This window comes from Juglans regia, chromosome 10 (assembly GCF_001411555.2).
Source record: "Juglans regia cultivar Chandler chromosome 10, Walnut 2.0, whole genome shotgun sequence".
Taxonomy (NCBI): Eukaryota; Viridiplantae; Streptophyta; class Magnoliopsida; order Fagales; family Juglandaceae; genus Juglans; species Juglans regia.
Window position 1 is genome coordinate 7,769,280 of NC_049910.1, and position 18,411 is coordinate 7,787,690.

The 18,411-nt window shown below is 35.8% G+C and overlaps 2 protein-coding genes across 2 annotated transcripts; one reads left to right on the forward strand and one right to left on the reverse strand.

The window, feature by feature from the left end:
- Positions 1-570: 570 nt before the first annotated feature.
- Positions 571-5,775, reverse strand: LOC109008812 (ankyrin repeat-containing protein At5g02620-like). The gene is made up of 5 exons (XM_035695112.1): positions 5,280-5,775; positions 4,942-5,094; positions 3,810-4,252; positions 3,101-3,687; positions 571-802 (listed from the first exon to the last, which is right to left on the reverse strand). Exons 1-5 carry the CDS (start codon positions 5,773-5,775, stop codon positions 571-573), a joined length of 1,911 nt encoding a protein of 636 aa, XP_035551005.1.
- Positions 5,776-10,233: 4,458 nt separating this feature from the next.
- LOC118349622 lies at positions 10,234-11,100 on the forward strand. The gene has a single exon (XM_035695113.1). It carries the CDS (start codon positions 10,234-10,236, stop codon positions 11,098-11,100), a length of 867 nt encoding a protein of 288 aa, XP_035551006.1.
- The last annotated feature ends 7,311 nt before the right edge of the window (positions 11,101-18,411 follow it).

Genomic DNA, 18,411 nt, shown 5'->3' on the forward strand with positions numbered 1-18,411 from the left:
ATTGTGACCGATAAGATTATGATCGTTACATCATATACAATTCAGAATATTCAACAACATATATATATATATATATATATATATATATTTTTTTTTCGTAATCAAAGATTTCATTGAATCAAACAAAATAATTGTCCTTACACCATATTGTTACTATCAACCCAAACAGCTTCTGATACAAAAGTAGGACACCCCTCCCACCATAACTCAATATCTTCTACCCCATGCATGTCTTGCTAAACTATGTACAGTTGAGTTTCACAATCTATTAACAAAAGAAAGCTGGATATCTCTAAAACCACCCATCAACCTTCTAATATCTCTGAGTAAGTATTCAAACTCTGTTAGAAAATGAGTGGTTGCATCCTGTAAAGCATTCACAAGAACTAAGCAGTCAGATTCAAGTATCAAATTTGGTACCTCCATTGTGCACACAATTGCAAACCTCTCAACATAGCCATTGCTTCTATGAATTCTGAAGAGGACACCTCCCTTTCTACTTTATTACAGACCACAATCACACAACCATTTTCATCTCTAAAGATGACACAAATTCTCGCTTTCTATTGATCAAAGAAACTGTTGATCAAAGAAAGTAGCTCCATCAACATTCATCTTCAAAAACCCCATTGGAGGAGGAGCCCAACAAACCACTCTTTTAACAGCTGTACAACCCACATCAAAACCTTGCACATGCTTAAACTCATAATGCACATGCTTAAACTCATAATGCACAGCCAAAGAGTGGCAAACAGCGGCTTTAACATCCAAAAGTTTATGCTCAAACAGAAACTGATTCTGTCTATACCATAAACCCCAAGCAATGCAAAAAAACTTTGAGAGATCATCTATGGAGCCCTTCTCCTTAACTAACTCAACCACTTCCCAAAATGATAAATCAGGTTGAATGTCATGCAAAAAAGATAAATATTGCACCCAAACATGAAAAACACCCGAGCAATAAAACAGCACACGTGCAACATCTTCACTTGCTTGATTACACAAAGCACAATTATCATCCATCAACATTTTCTTTCTTCTCAAATTAAAAGCAGTAGGGAGATTTTTAAGACATGCTTTCCATCCAAAAATCTTAATCTTTTTTGGAATTTTTAGATGCCAAAAACACTTCCAAAAAGAATTAATAGATCTCTCCCTAGAGCTCTCTCCCCCACCTTGTCCATCTAGATGCAAAAACAGTTTATAGGCACTTTTGACAGAGTAATGAGCCCTCTTTTCTGGAAACCAAAACAAAGTATCTTCCACATTTAAAGCACATTTATTTTAAAAATCTGGGCCACAATTCTTAGATTGAAGAGAGCTCTCAATACCTCCACATTCCATCAACCCAATTCCTCATCCAATAAATCACTAACCGTCAAATTTATATCCACACTTGGAAGATCCCGCACAACCACATCAAAGATCCAAGGATCATGAAACACCCTCACCCTTCTATCATTACCCACCCTCCAACAACACCCACTCTTGCAATAATCAAAGGTTTTAACAAAACCTTGTCAAACAAACGAAGAGACGTTTGCACCCATTTTAGCTTCCAACAAAGATGTGTGAGGAAAATATTTAGCTTTAAACATTCTAAATAGAAGAGACCCCTCATTATGCATAAGTCTCCAAATCTGTTTAGCAATAAGAGCCAAATTAAAAATCCAAAGATTTTTGAAACCCATACCCCCTCTAAACTTTGAATCACACAACCTTTTCCAGCTAACCCAATGAATCTTCTTCTCTTGGCCTTTACATCCCCACAAAAAATTAGCCATTAACATTTCTAATTCATGGCATAAAGATGTAGGGAATAAAAAATAGCTCATGGCATACGTGGAAATGGCCATAGCAACAGCTTTAAGGAGGACTTCTCTACCTCCTTGAGATAACAAATTACCATTCCATAATTGCAGTTTTTGCCACAACCTCTGTTTAATACTAGCAAAAGCTCGTTGTTTTGATCTCCCCACCATAGGCGGCAAGCCCAAATATTTTTCATATTGTTGAGTGTGGCTTCCCCCCAAAGATGCATGCTTTCAGATTTTTCAGCTTCACTTACATTTTTAATAAAAACTATAGAAGTCTTTTCCTTGTTTATACACTACCCTGAAGCTTTTTCATACTTATTAAGAAGAGAATGAATCTTTTCAGTAGTACCCTTATCAGCTTTACAAAATATCACACTATCATCCGCAAACAACAAATGGTTTACTCTAGGAGCTCCCTGACATACTCTAATACCTTCCACCCCATCTCGACAATCATTCCTCTTCAATAAACTAACAAGTCCCTCCGTACATAATAGAAAAAGATAAGGAGACAAAGGATCTCCTTGCCTTAACCCTCTACTAAGAAAAAAAGTACTTGTAGGGCCGCCATTAACTAGAACTGAAAATGAAACAATCTGTACACATGTCATAATTAAACTGATAAAACCAGAATCGAAACCCAAAGCACCCATCATATTTTCCAAAAATCCCCAATCCATTCTATCATACGCCTTGCTCATATCCAATTTAAGGGACATAAAACCCTTTTTCCCACTCCTCTTATGTCATAGATAATGTAATAATTCATAGGTAATCAAAACATTATCAGTAATTTGTCTCCTAGGCACAAAAGCACATGACTGAGATTCAGAAATCACATCAGGTAAGACTTGTTTTAACCTATTAGCAATGACTTTTGAAATAATCTTATAAAGCACATTACAAAGACAAATAGGTCTATTTAAATCAGCCACTCTATCAAAAGCACATTACATATTAATGATATATAAAATGAGAAACAATATCGTAGAATTATCTTACAAGAGAGTTTCGAGAATCCTTAAATAATTAATTAGAAGCAGTCCAGTACCCATGGGGTTTACAAATTAAGGAAAGCACAACCAGAAACACATATTATATTATATATGCGCACATACACACGTAAAAAACCAACATTCTTAGCTAATTAATGAAGATCAAACTGAAGCCTTGATAATGGTTTGGTCAAGTTTCATACTTTTAAGAAATTGCATGACTCGTGGTCATTCTTTCCCTAGCAAGCATGTTGCTTGAAAAGCCTATTTTGTGACCAGAAAAGGAACCTGTTAGAGTAGAATGCTGAGCGGAATATATCAAACCAAAGGCCATATTGTAGGATAACAAACAAACTAATTGGGATAGCAGGTGCCGCTACAATTATACGGATCGGAACACTTGTTTTGTATTTAAAGATCAAAAGACAGGCTGCAGAGAAGGCTATCAACATGCCTACTATTGAGATTAAAAGCGTAGCGAGTCCCAACGCCAACTTACGAGGTAATGATGTCAGGAAATCATTTTCAGTGTAGCGTGACATGAGAATTGTCAAGAAAACTAGTATTGAAGACGAAGAGAATAACATGGCTACCGTATCTGATACGAGAAATAACGTAAACCAGTTGCTTTCCAGAAAGATAGGAATGCCTGTTTCTTGATTGTTTCCACCCGGTACTGTGAAAGCAGCAGGAAAAACCACAGTGGCAATCAGTGCTGCCACAAGCATGCAAGAGTTTGCCGTGTCCTTCATCCACTTTTCACCATTCTTCTGTAGTTCTTCATGGGTCCTCGCAAATAATTCCCTAGGTGTTTCTCGTGTTTTGGAAGAGTTCGGCTTGTTCACATATGACTTCGGCATGATCTTTTCTATCTCCTGCAAAAACCAATTACTTGTAAATTAAAACATATAGAAAGCTAGGGGAGACCATGCAATGTATACATGTTCGACGAGAAGAAAAGAAGTTGACATGATTTTTAACACCCACACATACGTACTTGAAACCACAACAACTCTCGTTGCATTTGAAGGGCAGCTCCTGAGACGATATTCAGTCGATCTGAAGAAGGCAATTGTCCAGCTAAGTGCAACATGTTTTGATTCTCTTTTGCACAGATGTTCGCAAGGTTGCTCCCCGCAACACCTAACTCATATATTAAATTAAAAACACGCTCTTGTCGATGTTTAATAGCAACGTGAAATAAACTTCCATATTCCGCGGAAGATCGCCATGCGAGATCGGGATATGAGTGTATAAGTATAATTAGAAATTCAAGGTTCCCTACTTTTGTAGCTTCAACAAGTAGTTTCATCATATGCTCGTCATCAACCTCAGTTGACGAGAAATATGTGTCGTCTCCGAGTTGTTTCCAAAGTCGGTCAACCAATTTATGGGCTGATGCTCGCATCAAAGCTTTGTTGCAGAACCGACCTCTGAAACCTAGTTAGGATTATATAAAGAGAATTAAGATGGTCTGGTTAAACAGAAATATTAATTCTATATGCCAAAAGAATATCATATCATTTAGGATATATATTATATAAATTAGTTCAAAAACTGCTAGCCTAGTTAAGATCTTAAATAGCAAATCGCACTGAAAAAAAAGAAGAATTAACACTAAAAAGACCTATAAATTTAACATTTATAAGTAGTTAAAGAATTAATTAATATGGCGAGAAATGCTATTCTAAGGCTTGATCTACACCATAGTACACAATTCATATGACATAATTTGATTTATAAGATTTAAATTTTAAAATTTATTTTTCGAAATAAATTATGCAAAGTAGTTTGTGGTGTAGATCGAGACCTAAGAATAGAGTTATTCATGGCTTCCTATCTACTTCCCAATGCCTCGTGCAGGGGTATATATAAAACTATGAGTGAAGAACAAATTATGAGATGACTTCCTAGCTAATGGTAGCAGCATGCAGTACTCTACCACAACGTATATAGAAGGCACGCATGACACCTCTCTAAGGCCGGACACGTACACTTGGTAAATTTATATACTTGATTAATCAGGAAATTCCTCCAGTCCAGCTATATATAAATATACACATGCATACTTACATATATACATACATACATCTATTTAGGTTAATAGTTTGGGTTGGAAATAAACTTACTGGAGTTTAACCATCTTTCCCATACTGATGGCTGACTTTTGCTGCCAATTTCTGAAGGTTTTCTGGCCAACATTTCCAATGGTTCCCAAAGAAGATCCTTATTTCCATGAGGTGCTAACTTTAGATCAGTATCCAGAATTTTATGTGCCGTATCTGTTTATAAAAACCAAGACGTACATCTGTCATTGTTATTTAGTCTATTTTAAGTAACTACCATTTAATAATTGGTTAATATATGAATTAAGTTATTTATAAAAACGTATCATATTACAAGAACAATAGCATTAATTGTTCATAATTAATTGTCTCAAACTGATGATCACAAGTGTAGGACATACCATACAAGTCGGTGGAAATCGTAGCCTTAAGGAGCTCAATGCGATCCTTGGAAGTCAAGTCTTCAATACGAGTCACAGAGTATAAATACGACACCATGTCTCTATTTCCAGTCTTTATTGCCACGTAAAGTGGTAAAGAATGGATGCGATCCTTGGAGATCATTGGCAGATTGTTGTTCTTTTTCACCATCACCTCTGCAATTGTTACGATTTCAGATCTAGCGGCATAAAAAAGGGCTGTGTCGTTTCCTTTGTTTTTCAATTCTAATTGTTCCGGTGTCATCCGTTTCACGAGTTCTTTTACAAAACGGGTGCGTTTTACAGATGCAGCATTGTGAAGAGCTGTCCCTTTCCATTTTGTTATGGGGGCTCCAAGGCAGTCTGGGTTTTTTTGTATAAAAGCTTCTGCAGCTTTCCAGTCATCTTGTAGGGCAGCTCGAAGGAGAGGAGCATAAAAGGCTCGAGATCGAGATAATGAGCTATCACCCTCTTCCATTATTTTCCTTGATCTTTTCTATGATTGAAAATTAAAAGAATTAATACGATATTATATGAATGTATGCATCATGAGACGCTAAATTAATAGGTGAATAGATAGACAATATATGGCCTAGTGATCATCACGATTGCGTTAAAAAAAATATAAAAATAAAAACCTCTGAAACATAAATTAATTTTTTATATATTTCGAAATGAGTAATATTACACACCACATTCTCATCCTATTTTGATTATACTAAGTAGTATGTGCATGGCACATTCATTTCCATTAAATGATAAATAAGCATATAATAAATGATTATTTAATAGTAAAAAATATGTCACATCTTATTTAGTGAAATGAAAGTAGAACGATAGTATGGTTTATAGAATTTTTCATTTCGAAATACATTCATGCATTTATGTGACGATATTACTGATCATGATTTTTGAGCCAATATAATTTGCAGGACAATCAAAACTGCTAACCTGGCCTTTGCAGTTAGAAATTGATGAGCTAGCTAGCTTCAAGAGACTGCGTGTAGAACGTACTCCAAGGAAATGAGGTTTTTGATACTTTCAACCAGCTTCCACGAGAGTTTCGCTACAAAGTGGATTAGATTTATAGATCCACCTCCACAATTCTACAATGTTAAACAAGTAAGGAATATATTGCAATTTACAATATTGCCCAAATTAAAAGATAGAAGAAAACACGTAATTGTTAGTTTCAATATGGATATAAAAAGTGTTATATGTATAAAGAGATAAATATAAAAGTAAACATATAAATTGATGTGGATTTATATGATATGTTAGATATTCTTTTTAATAAAAATAATTTTACAATTTAACACCACATAAAATTACGTTAATTTGTAGATTTATTTTTATAAAATCTCTTTATAATTAAAATATTTTTTTGTGGACGTACTTACTGATTAAAAAAAGCCACGTCAGAGACTGCATGCGAGACCTCGAAGGAAATTTTTGATTGGGGGGGGGGGGGTTTACCTTGCACGAGAGTTTTGGCATAAAGTGGATTAGATTTATAAATTAACATCCACCTTTATACAATATTAATTAATCAAGTAAGGAATATATTACAATTGACAATATTGACTAAATTAAAAAATTGACTAGATTTAAAATACATTATTATTTCTTTTATTGCCAACATGAAAAGTGTTGCAGTCACAAAGATATTTTACAATAAAAATAATTTTACAATTTAATATATTAAACCATTTCAAATTATTTTTGTGAAATTTCTTTGCAATCAAATGATCATTTTTTTTTGGGAATAACTTCTTGTCAACTCCAAGTCCAACACGTGGTAAGCATTGACGATGGAACTCTCATACTATGAATCAATTGGATACTAAAGTGTATTTGTCTCCCAAGTTACTAAAGACACACCCACTGACCGTTTGAATTCAAATTCGATTATTCATTAACCTACAACCCTAGTACAAGCCAGGCTGTGACTTTCGAAAATGTAACCGACCACTTTATCCCACGTGCCGTCACCTCGTTCGTCTGTGATGGCTCCGAAGCACTTGTATGTAATATGTGGGCCCGGTCCAAAACATTTAATCAAAGGAAAATGCTAGAAGGACCGAGAGATTCCAACCGACGCTTGACCGATGCCACATGTAATATTTTTAATGGCCCGTATAAAGTAAAAAGAAAAACTAATTATATAATTTTATTAATGGCCGTATAAAGCAATAAAGCATTTAAAAAGGAAAAACTAGTTAGCCCCTTCATTACTCCTTCTCCTTTGCACAGATCTACCTCCATCACCTTCGCACGCGTTCCTCCCTCCTTTCCATCTCGCACTGAAATTATTCTGTATATTTCTCTCTCTAAGTTTCATTTCTCTATTTTAGATTTTCTTTTAAGATTGTTCTAAAGAGTTTGTGAATCTGAATTTCTATTTACTCCGTAGAACCTGGGTTTTTATTGGGTCTGAAGAATTTCATTTCTCTGTTTGGTTTGAAGAGTTTCACTTCCGTTTGAACTTCTAAGTTTGTTTTTTTTTTTTTTCTAATTTTATTTCGATCGTGACCACTTGTTGAGTTCATGAATCTGTCTGTATTTTTTTTTCCTTCTAATTTTTTTTCTTTCATGACAACTTGTTTGTTCACTGAGAAGAACTACAAGGAAAGTAAAATTGGAGAGGATGCCATAGGGACCGAGAAAGAAATGCCTTCTTCAATGAAAAGAAATGATTTGAGAGGAGCCACCGAGGTGATCGGCGTGTCGTGGGGCAAAATAGAATTGAAGATGCATATTGGTGCTAGGGAATAAAGTTTACAAGGAAAATTTTGGTTCTAGTCACTACAAAAAATGTCAGTTTTTGCGTCAATTTTCCTTCCGTCGAACAAAAAATCACTGCAATAAATGATTTCTTGCGGCGAAGTTGAAGTCAAGCACCATACATGTCGCAAAAGCAGCCAGGCATGCCTGTTTCTTACACTGTGAAGTGTAAGAAACAGTATCTTCTTTTATTGCGTCGCTTTTTGGCCTTTTCTCGCCATCTAATTTTGCCACAAAAAATAATATATTTCATGTTCTGACAAACGGCGATGGTAATCCGTCGTAAGAACTATGTCCCTCTATACCGACGATGTTTATTCCTATTGGGACCAATATTATCGCCGAAAGAAAAATTTAACTTTTCTTGGAGTTCCGTTTATTTCGAGTTCCCCCAACTTTTCTGGTTTTCCCAATTAAACCCAGAGTCTATTTCCCAACTTGCAATTCCATCATTGGTGAGAAGCTCCTTTCGTGCGTTGACCCAGATTGTGAAAGGTTTGATCATTGATTTATGTTCTCCTTCTTTTTCCCATTGTAATGCCTTTCACGATGACATCAATCAAGTTGATTATGGGTATCCATTAAACCCCTCTTCTCATCAAACCATGGTGGAACTCAGTACTGGATTGCCCATCAACGTCGTTGCTTACAACTTGGTTGTATCGTGCTTTTGGTAGCTGCCCTTCCACTCCATTCATGGTGTCGTTTTGTGTCAATCTAACTGCATCGAGTTTGCATTCCCTCTAACTATTAATAGGCCTTAATAAATTAATTGGTCTTTGAGTACTGCTGTTGGTCCTGGGTGAAAGCATCGTGAAAGGTACGCAACAATTATAACTCTAATTTCTGGATTTTAGCATAACGAATTCTTAGCCACTGCAAGAGAATAAAAATCTTCATTTTGTTTGTATTTCGATGGGTCTCATCTTTTCTGGGTTACTTGAATTCGTGTATCCTGTCATATATGATAATCTCTGTCATGACTTGTTTGCTTGGCTTGCTTGCATATTGTTTATTGTATTATATTCCAATAAATTATCATTACATTTTGTTTGTTTCAGCTGGATATTTCTTACTGAGTAGCTCATGATCATGTATAAGCTTTGAATACTTGAATGGAGTCATTAATTTGTTCTTGGATTTCACGCATGCCAGTTGTTTGAATAAATTCCCATAGAGTCTATCCTTTTGTCAAGTGTCCAACATATCTAGCATACGTGTAGCTATGGGTCTAAAACATTGGATTTGCATGCAAATTTAATATATTTGATAACTCCCAGATTCTATTATTTGCTACTTCTTATTTTCCAAGTAATCATTATGCTTTGAAATAATAGATAACCTATATTATGCCACTGCACCCATTTAGTACCTAAACCTACTGTATTTTCTCACAAAAATACAGAACAATTCCCTGCATCTTAAAGGTAATCATTTTTTTCTTAAAACATCGTAACTGACTTTATGCATAACACAAGATAGAAAAATTTGTGAGGTTTGGTAGCAATAGATTTTTTCAAAGTATATTTCATTTAATAAATTTACTTATTCATGACTAGAAACTTTGGTGTTGGTACTGGTTATTATAGAAAAACCATTAACTAATTTGGTGAAGTTAATTTAGGTTGATAGATGTATTTTATATATTTTGATATAGAGATTGTTGGAAATTATGTAATGAAAATAGAAAGTATTTTCAAAATAATTAAATAATTTATTAAAAACTATATTAAAAAAAAATTATTACCCATATTAATATAGAGAGTAAAATAACTCATCTAATGTGAAGTCCAAGTTTGCAACCAATTAGGCATAAGGCAAAAATTGGCATATTAGCCAAACTTTGTCTAAAACTTTGCCGGAGCCAATGAGAGTGCTCTAATGTCAATCTCTTAAATCTGAACATTTACGCATGAAGCCTAAATCGGTCCAATCACATGCTAAATTCTGTACACTTACTAACTCACTATCTTTATATGTAATCTTTGTCCGTTAAGATATGCAATTATGTGACGTTTATGTAGTTTTATCAAGAGTGTACAACACAATTTCCTTATTATGAATCATTAATTAAATATTCTTTATTGAAGTGGCCTTAGTTCACTGTTCATGTGGTAAAAGTGAAGAAATATCCTCATATCAATTCAGGCCAATGGACAAGAATTGGATGCACGTGCCAAACAGGTTTACATCACGGGAATATGGTGTTGGGATTAATCAACTCCTCACAATGGCAAAAGCCCATGCACCTGGAAGCACTACCTTCAGGTGTCCATGCAAGAGATGTTGTAATAACATCTTCCTACCAATAAATGAAGTCGAAGATCATCTATTCACGATAGGTATTGACCCAAGTTATACACATTGGATTTTTCATGGGGAGGGTGAAAGTTGGAATGCTAATTCGTCAGGTGATGATGACGAATCTAATAATCAAAGTCAGAATGTTGTTGATGATATGGATGAGATGATAGAGGACATTCGGGCTGGAGCATTCATGGACCATGATTTCGGGGAACATGGTACTACTTCAGAGCCCAACATGAGTGAGAGGCAATCGAGAAATTTCCAGAAATTGTTAGAGGATGTGAGACTTCCACTTTATCCTGATTGTGCAAAGTTCTCTAAACTTTCATTTATAGTTAAGCTGCTTCATATAAAAACAATTGGTGGGTGGACTATCAAGTCATTTAACATGGTTTTAGACTTGTTAAAAGCAGCTTTTCCAGATATTCAGTTGCCTAACTCATACCACGAGGCCCGACGCTTAGAGCATGGGTTGGGTTTTAGTTATGTAAAAATAGACGCCTGCCCAAATGACTGCATGCTATTTTGGAATGACGATGCCGACAAAGATTCTTGTTCTAAATGCAAGGAGTCGAGGTGGGTGTCAAGCAGAGGGAAAAAGGGAAAGATTCCCCAAAAGGTATTACGATACTTTCCTCTGACGCCTCGGTTACAAAGACTATTTATGTCAAAGAATATAGCAAAATCCATGAAATGGCATAGAGAACAATGAGTTGATGACCATAGTACTTTAAGACATCCTGCTGATTCTAAAATGTGGAGACAATTTGATAAAGACCACAGTTGGTTTGCAGAAGATGCTCGCAATGTCAGATTGGGGCTAGCTAGTGATGGGTTCAACCCGTTCAATAATAACAGTAAACCTTATAGCATATGGCCTGTGATCCTCGTGCCATACAACTTGCCCCCTTGGTTATGCATGAAAGATCCGTACTTAATGCTCTCATTGCTCATTCCTGGTCCCAAAGCACCAGGAAACGACATCGACGTTTATTTACAACCTTTAGTGAATGAATTAAAAGATTTATGGGAGAATGGCATAGATACCTATGATGCATCAAAGTCTGAAAATTTTCAGTTACATGCTGCACTATTGTGGACTATTAATGATTTTCCCGCATATGCCAATCTTTCGGGGTGGAGTACAAAAGGAAAGATGGCTTGCCCATTATGCAATAAAGATATAGATTCCATGTGGCTGAAACATGGGAGAAAACATTCTTATATGGGTCATCGTCGCTTCTTGCCATCAACCCACACTTGGAGAAAGAAAAAAACAGCATTCAATGGAAGCGATGATCATCGCTTGCCACCTCCAGAGCGAATGGGACATGATCTACTTCATCAACTAGAGAATGTTTGTAATGTAGAATTTGGCAAAGGCTCTCGAAAGAGAAAACGCAGACCAGATGAATTGAACTGGACTAAAAAAAGTATATTCTTCAATTTACCTTACTGGTCAATGTTGTCGTTAAGACATAATCTTGATGTCATGCACATTGAAAAAAACATTTGCGACAATGTCCTAGGAACATTGATGGGTATTGAAGGAAAAACCAAAGACACTGCTAATGCACGTAGGGACTTGATGGAGCTTGGGTTAAGGAAGGAATTACATTTACAACCTTCATCGAATGGGTACCAAATGATGCTTGGCTCCTACACGCTAGATTTACCAGAGAGGAGACGTTTTTGTGAATGGCTTGCATCTGTTAAATTTCCAGATGGTTTTGCCTCAAATATCTCTAGATGTGTTTCAGTTGCTGATGGTTCATGCAAAGATTACTTCCAGTTGCAATTAGTGGGTTTTTACGATCTGATATACGACTTGCATTGACTGAGTTTAGTTCATTTTTCAAGGCTTTGTGCGCACGGACGTTGACATTAGAAATATTGAAGCGACTACAATCCGACATTGCAGTTATCCTCTGCAAGCTTGAGATGATTTTCCCACCTGCTTTCTTTGATATCATGGTACACCTCGCCATTCATTTACCCCGCGAGGCTTACCTTGCAGGGCCAGTTCAATATAGGTGGATGTATCCTTTTGAGAGATATTTGGGAAAATTCAAGCGTTATGTCAGAAATAAGGCTCGTCCGGAAGGTTCAATTGCTCAAGCATATGTGCATGTTGAATGCTTGACTTTTTGCTCCTTGTACATCCATGATATTGAGACCATATATAACCGGGAGGAACGAAATAGAGATATAGATAAGGGTGCAGAAGCTGACAATTTGCCTATTTTCTCACAAAAGGTACGTCCTTTGGGTTCGCCTACCTCCAATCGATTGGATCAGACTCTCCTTGCAAAGGCAAGGTGGTACGTGCTTAATAATTGTCCAGAGATTGGTCAGTACCTAGAGTAAGTATTTGATTGTTTCCATGTACTTCTACCTTATATATATATATTTGAACTGATAATTCATGGCCCAACTTAAATGGTAACTATGTATTTCTGCAGTGAGCACTATACAAAAGTGAAAGAAATTTCCTCCGATGATATAGAGCGTAGACATGAAATTGACTTTCCAAGTTGGTTTCGTACATGTGTAGGTTAACTCTAAAATCAACTCTCACATTGCTTTTTCTCAATTTCTTTCTAGAGTATGTCTAACATTTTGCACACCATTATCTATAGATTCAAGAACTACGTTCAGCAAATCCTGATGACATCTCTGAATCCATATATGCACTCGCTTGTGGACCAGATCCATGGGTTGCTTCATATTCTGCTTGCATAATGAATGGCATCAGATTTCACACTGTGTTGCGTGGACAATATCGCAAAACCCAGAATAGTGGAGTGGTTGTTAAAGGGGAACACCTATCAAAGCCTATTGATTTCTATGGTGTATTGATCGACATATTGCAATTACGTTACATGGGTTGGCGTCATGTATATTTGTTTAGATGTGACTGGTTTGATAGCAATGATAGGAGGAGAGGAATACGTGTTGGGGACCACCTAATTAGTGTCAACACTTCTCGCAAATGGTATAAGGATGAGCCATTCGCCCTTGCTTGTCAAGCCTCCCAAGTGTTTTACCTTAAAGACACTAGCCTGGGTGGTAATTGGTCCGTCGTGCAAAAGGTGAACAACAGAAACATGTATGATGTTCCAATTATACCATTGGTCAATGATGATGAGGATGAGGAGGAAAATTCCAATTTTCCTGCTTTCCAAGAGAACGACCCCTCTTACGTAGAAGTTGTACCCGTAAATATTGAAAATGATACACAGAATCCCTTGCATAGATCTGACGTAGAAACAAGCCATGTTCCTGACTTGACACCATTACAAGATGCAATACCCCTTCCTGATGATGAAGAGTTCATTGATGATGAAGAGGATGAAAATGATGATAACCAAACCCATAGCAGTGAAGACCTTCTGTCGGACAGTGGGAGTTTGTCTGACGATGGTGTGCATTGATGCTAGAACTGTTGTTATTATTTTACAATTTAACACATTGAATTAACATGCTACTGTTTCTTTATAGATGAACCTCTTTAATTTCTTAGGTAACCAAATAATTTTGCATCTCATTTTTTGTGCAAATATGCAGTAGCTGACACCAATAAATCTGGACTATGTAATTTGCAGAATCTGAAAATTAACTTGCTGATGGCATGAGGCTAGCTGTGATGTTCGAAATAGATATCGAGGACAACTGGTATATCTCTTGGCTCCTTCATGATGTACAAGGTTTAATCTTTTGTGATTAATGCAAGTATAATATGATTTATGTCTAGATGCTTACAACTGAGATACCACACAATGTTTCTTGGTGCACTCGTGCATTTATGGGCAACTGGTATTACCCTTACGTGTTAAAGCCTTTGTGACTTTTGGGGATTGCATAGGTTAGTGTAAATACCCTTAGGTTATTTGAAACGTTAGGCTGTTGATGCATATTTGAGTTTTAGAGATCTGAAAAAAATACCAGAGTGTTAAAAAGCTACCATTATATTTATGCATGCTTCTATAGTATTTCTGCAGAGGTGAAACTTCTTATTGATCCAAGTTATTTTCCTACAATTTTCTACCAGTATGAATAATTTTTTTTACTTAAGTTTTTTAGTAACACAATTTGGGTATATCTGTGGCATCTCAAATAGACTCTCATGACTTCATTCCTTCTTTTATTGCATTGTAATTTAATATGGTTGGTTTGTTAGAATGTTTAGAAGGACAAGAGGATGTGCAAATGTGGTTGCAGACCTCCAAGTTATTCTTAATTTCAGTTTTTGGGTGTTGCTGATGCATGGGCATATGGTGATTCATTTTTCAGTATTTGACTAAAACTCTAACTAGGATTGATCTAATAATTAGCCCCATTGACATTTGTTGATATAAGCAAAGTATCAATGCATTTTGTGTTCCTGTAGCTATTAATTATACTTGACTAGAACACATATTAATTATAAATATGTGTTCCAGTAGCTATTAATTATATATGTGTTCCAGTAGCTATTAATTATAACTATTTTGCTTAATATTTTGCTTAATGTGTTTCAGAGTAGAGCTAGAAAGTTGTTAGATTAATTGACATCAAGCCAAAGTGCAGATAGTCTGCATTCAATTTAGCCCCAATGATGTAGCAGATGACGTGAAGGCCTTTAACAGAAGCTCAACGATAAACGACATCAATAACAACCCTGTTGCTTGTTTCGGTGGCCACTTAGTAATATTGGCGATGTTTACTTTTTGTGGAATTCATTTTGTATATGTGGTGGGATTAAAGGAGTGATTCTGTCGAGCACTTGTTCATGCCACATTAATTTATTAATGCCACAACAGGGTTTGCTTGCCTATTTTGATGTGTATATTTGTATTATTAATGCCACATTAATTTATTAATGCTATGGAGTAGATTAATTACTTGAATTCTGTGAATAAAAATCCAAAATGCATCCATTTTTTATATGCATCCAATAGTAGTGTGCATTCATATTGAGGATGGCACTAGTGTGTATGGAATAAAAAGGGGCCTGCAACTTCAAAGACTACAGGATAATGCAACAGCATCCACAACTAAACTAGCTTTTCTTCATTTGTAATTTTCTATATTCTTGTTCTCTTTTCCCTTAACTAGGTGCTCTTCTATGTATACTCCCAACGTACTTGGCAGCACACTTGCTGTTCCTCTCTTATTATTAAATTGAGTGAGGTTTATTCATAAAAAAAAATTGCCAAGTGTGCTGCAATTGAGTGAGGTTTTTTCTATTTTTTTGGTTCTATTTTTGTTAATTAGGTTCCCACACTAATGCATAACTTGATTATGCACATGTTGAATGGTAATCATTGTTTGCTAATATGATTACTCATAAACATAATAGGTAGAATAGTAAGATATGAAAAAATAAAATAAATTAATTTATACAAAAAATTATTTATTTAATTAAATTATTAATTACTCATTACTATATAATGAATAAATAGTGCACACCAATGTGGAGTGATGAGTTTTATAACCAAAGTCAAATTCATTTTACTTTATTTTATTGTTATATAATGAAAAAATAACAATTCTATAAAAAAATTTCATCTTACATTCATCAAAATTGTCTTTTAACTTTGACTAAACCATTGAAGATGGTCTTCATTAATTCATGTTGTCCACAAAATACACAGGAAAATATGAGTAATAGTTTTGAGCGTATGGGAACACCTGGCATATATTGCATTTAATGGTCTAATGTCTAGATAAAAAACACCTGGCATATATTGGTATACATATGTGCCACTTGTAGCTGAACAAGGCTATGGGAAAAAATCAATGAAAAATCTGATCAAAGACAATAATGAAGAATTTCAACGTTTTCAGCTTAATATGTGCCCACTAAATACTATATATGACACCAATATAGTAATATTCAGACATCCAAATATAATCTCTTGGCACGGGTACAACTCATGGTTGATGTTGATGGCCTGAGTTTCAGGGAGTCAAATCTGATCTGCACTTTCCCACCATCACCCCAAAGGCATGGGTTTTGCCAGACAGAAGCTGTACCTGCACGGGAGAAGAAAAAAATATAAGCGCCAAACCAAATTGTCATTACCAAGGACAGAAATATGAAAATATCTATCACACTATACGTACGTAGTTCAATAGAGCTAGAAACACATTGCTGAAGCCACACGTTTTCCTGGGACTTAACTAAAGCTAGTTTTCTTTGGCTTTTCCCACTCTGTTATACTTAGCAAAGGCATTGAGAAGTCAAGCTTCCTCTTTCAAGGGAGAACAATTGGTAGGTCTCTTTCCAGCACAATCCTTTTGTAGGTCTCCATAAGCAGTAGTAGGGATTTCTGAGTTTAACTTTCTTGCTAGGGGAAACTGTTTGGAGATTGGTCTGTTATTGAAATGGTTCAGTCAAAAAGAGGGAGAGGCAGAGGACGAGCTGGACTAGGGCCACGAGTGTTGCCTCCTATCGGACAACACCTAGAATCAGAAGCTGCATGCTGGACTTTGAGAGATGAAAGGGAGGTGGAATCTGATGACTCCACTCAACCTCCAGATGTTGTATGTGAAACATTTTTTGAGACAACTTCTGCAGAGGTGAACACAGTATCTGAGGGTAAGTACACTGCTTTCCTACAGCTTTTTAACATTTTGATAAAAAAACATAAATATGAAAGAAATGTGATTAATGTACTGCATTGACTGAAAATTTTTGCTATTGATATAGTACCCAGCATTAGAAAACATGGTAGAGGTGTAGCCAAAGGGACGGAGTTTGAGAGGTTGCGAAAGTATGGGAAGATACCATTAGAGATCAAAGATGGCAAGATAGGCCCATCATGCAACAACACAACAGTTTACACAACGAGAGTGACGTGGATCGTCAAACACTATGCAGAAATGAGGCATGTTAGTTGGAGTGTCGTCGATGTCAAGGATAAAGATGAACTTATTGATCGTGTTCGAGTATGATTTTTTATCTTCAATAATTAAATGAACTGCAGTGTTGAACTTTTATTGGAGATTATCTAAATATCTCTAGTATTCAGGTTTATATCAACAAATTTGCATGTTGTATCTGTAATGGGTTTTTAACTAAAATCCTCTTTTGTATGTGTAATGGATTTTTAACTCAAAGTTACCTTTAACAGGCTTTGTAATGGATTTTTAAAACAATATTAGTAAATTTAAATATGGTACACGGGCTTTTAACACAATGACATTCGTAGGCTGACTTTGTGTTCGACTGGACCAAGCAAAATCATCGTCGGACAGTCACAACTCAGCTATCTCGTGCATACAATGCGTTTCATTACACGCTGCACCGAAAATACTTGTCATATGAAACACATGAGGAGGCAGTAGTTAATGGACGTTCGTGGGTAGAACAACCTGTTTGGGAATGGTTATGTAGACGGTGGGTGAGTGATGAATTCAAGGTAAGCATTATTAATTTAGTTATTGTAGGATTCATATGTCAAGCAGTAAAAAGTCTTTTAATTTAACAAATGGGAACACCTGCTTTAGGATAAGATGATGTCCACATAGAGCTATGGCAATGGATGTTGTATATCTGCCCAAATTTTTTTTTTCCCCGACATGATTCTCTCCTGTATACTAATTTATCTTGGTTGCAAGCTTGATGTTTTCTGGATAAACTTTGTTTATAAAAAATTTGACTCTAGAAATAAAAACTACTATAATTTAGAAGACCAAAATCAGGTACTGCTTCCTCTTAAGGCTCTTATTTGAGTGTTCAAAGATTTGTAGAAATTCTTCCTTCAAGAAGTCTACAATTATGATGTCTTAAATCAGGTAATCAGTTCCAGTTGATTGTTTGCCCTATGGACACATGATTAGTTTCCTTTATTTTTCCAATTTTGTTTTGTCTTCCTTTGATACAATGGAAAATGTTAGAAGGATAGATGCCTTCACTACATTCTTTACTGGGTTGTATTCCACTGGATTGGGAAGAAGAGGTGAAGATGAACTTCTTTGGGCCCCTGCCATAATGCCCTCATCCCTCATGATAACAATGCCTTCTAATGGAAGAGCA

Bases quoted from the DNA above. Each gene is read 5' to 3' on its own strand.
- LOC118349622 (XM_035695113.1), top strand. From the start codon at position 10,234: ATGGACAAGAATTGGATGCACGTGCCAAACAGGTTTACATCACGGGAA.
- LOC109008812 (XM_035695112.1), bottom strand. From the start codon at position 5,775: ATGGAAGAGGGTGATAGCTCATTATCTCGATCTCGAGCCTTTTATGCT. The intron at 4,253-4,941 runs GTAAGTTTATTT...AATCCTAACTAG, and splicing joins GGAAAGATGGTTAAACTCCA to GTTTCAGAGGTCGGTTCTGC. The intron at 3,688-3,809 runs GTACGTATGTGT...TGGTTTTTGCAG, and splicing joins GAGAGTTGTTGTGGTTTCAA to GAGATAGAAAAGATCATGCC.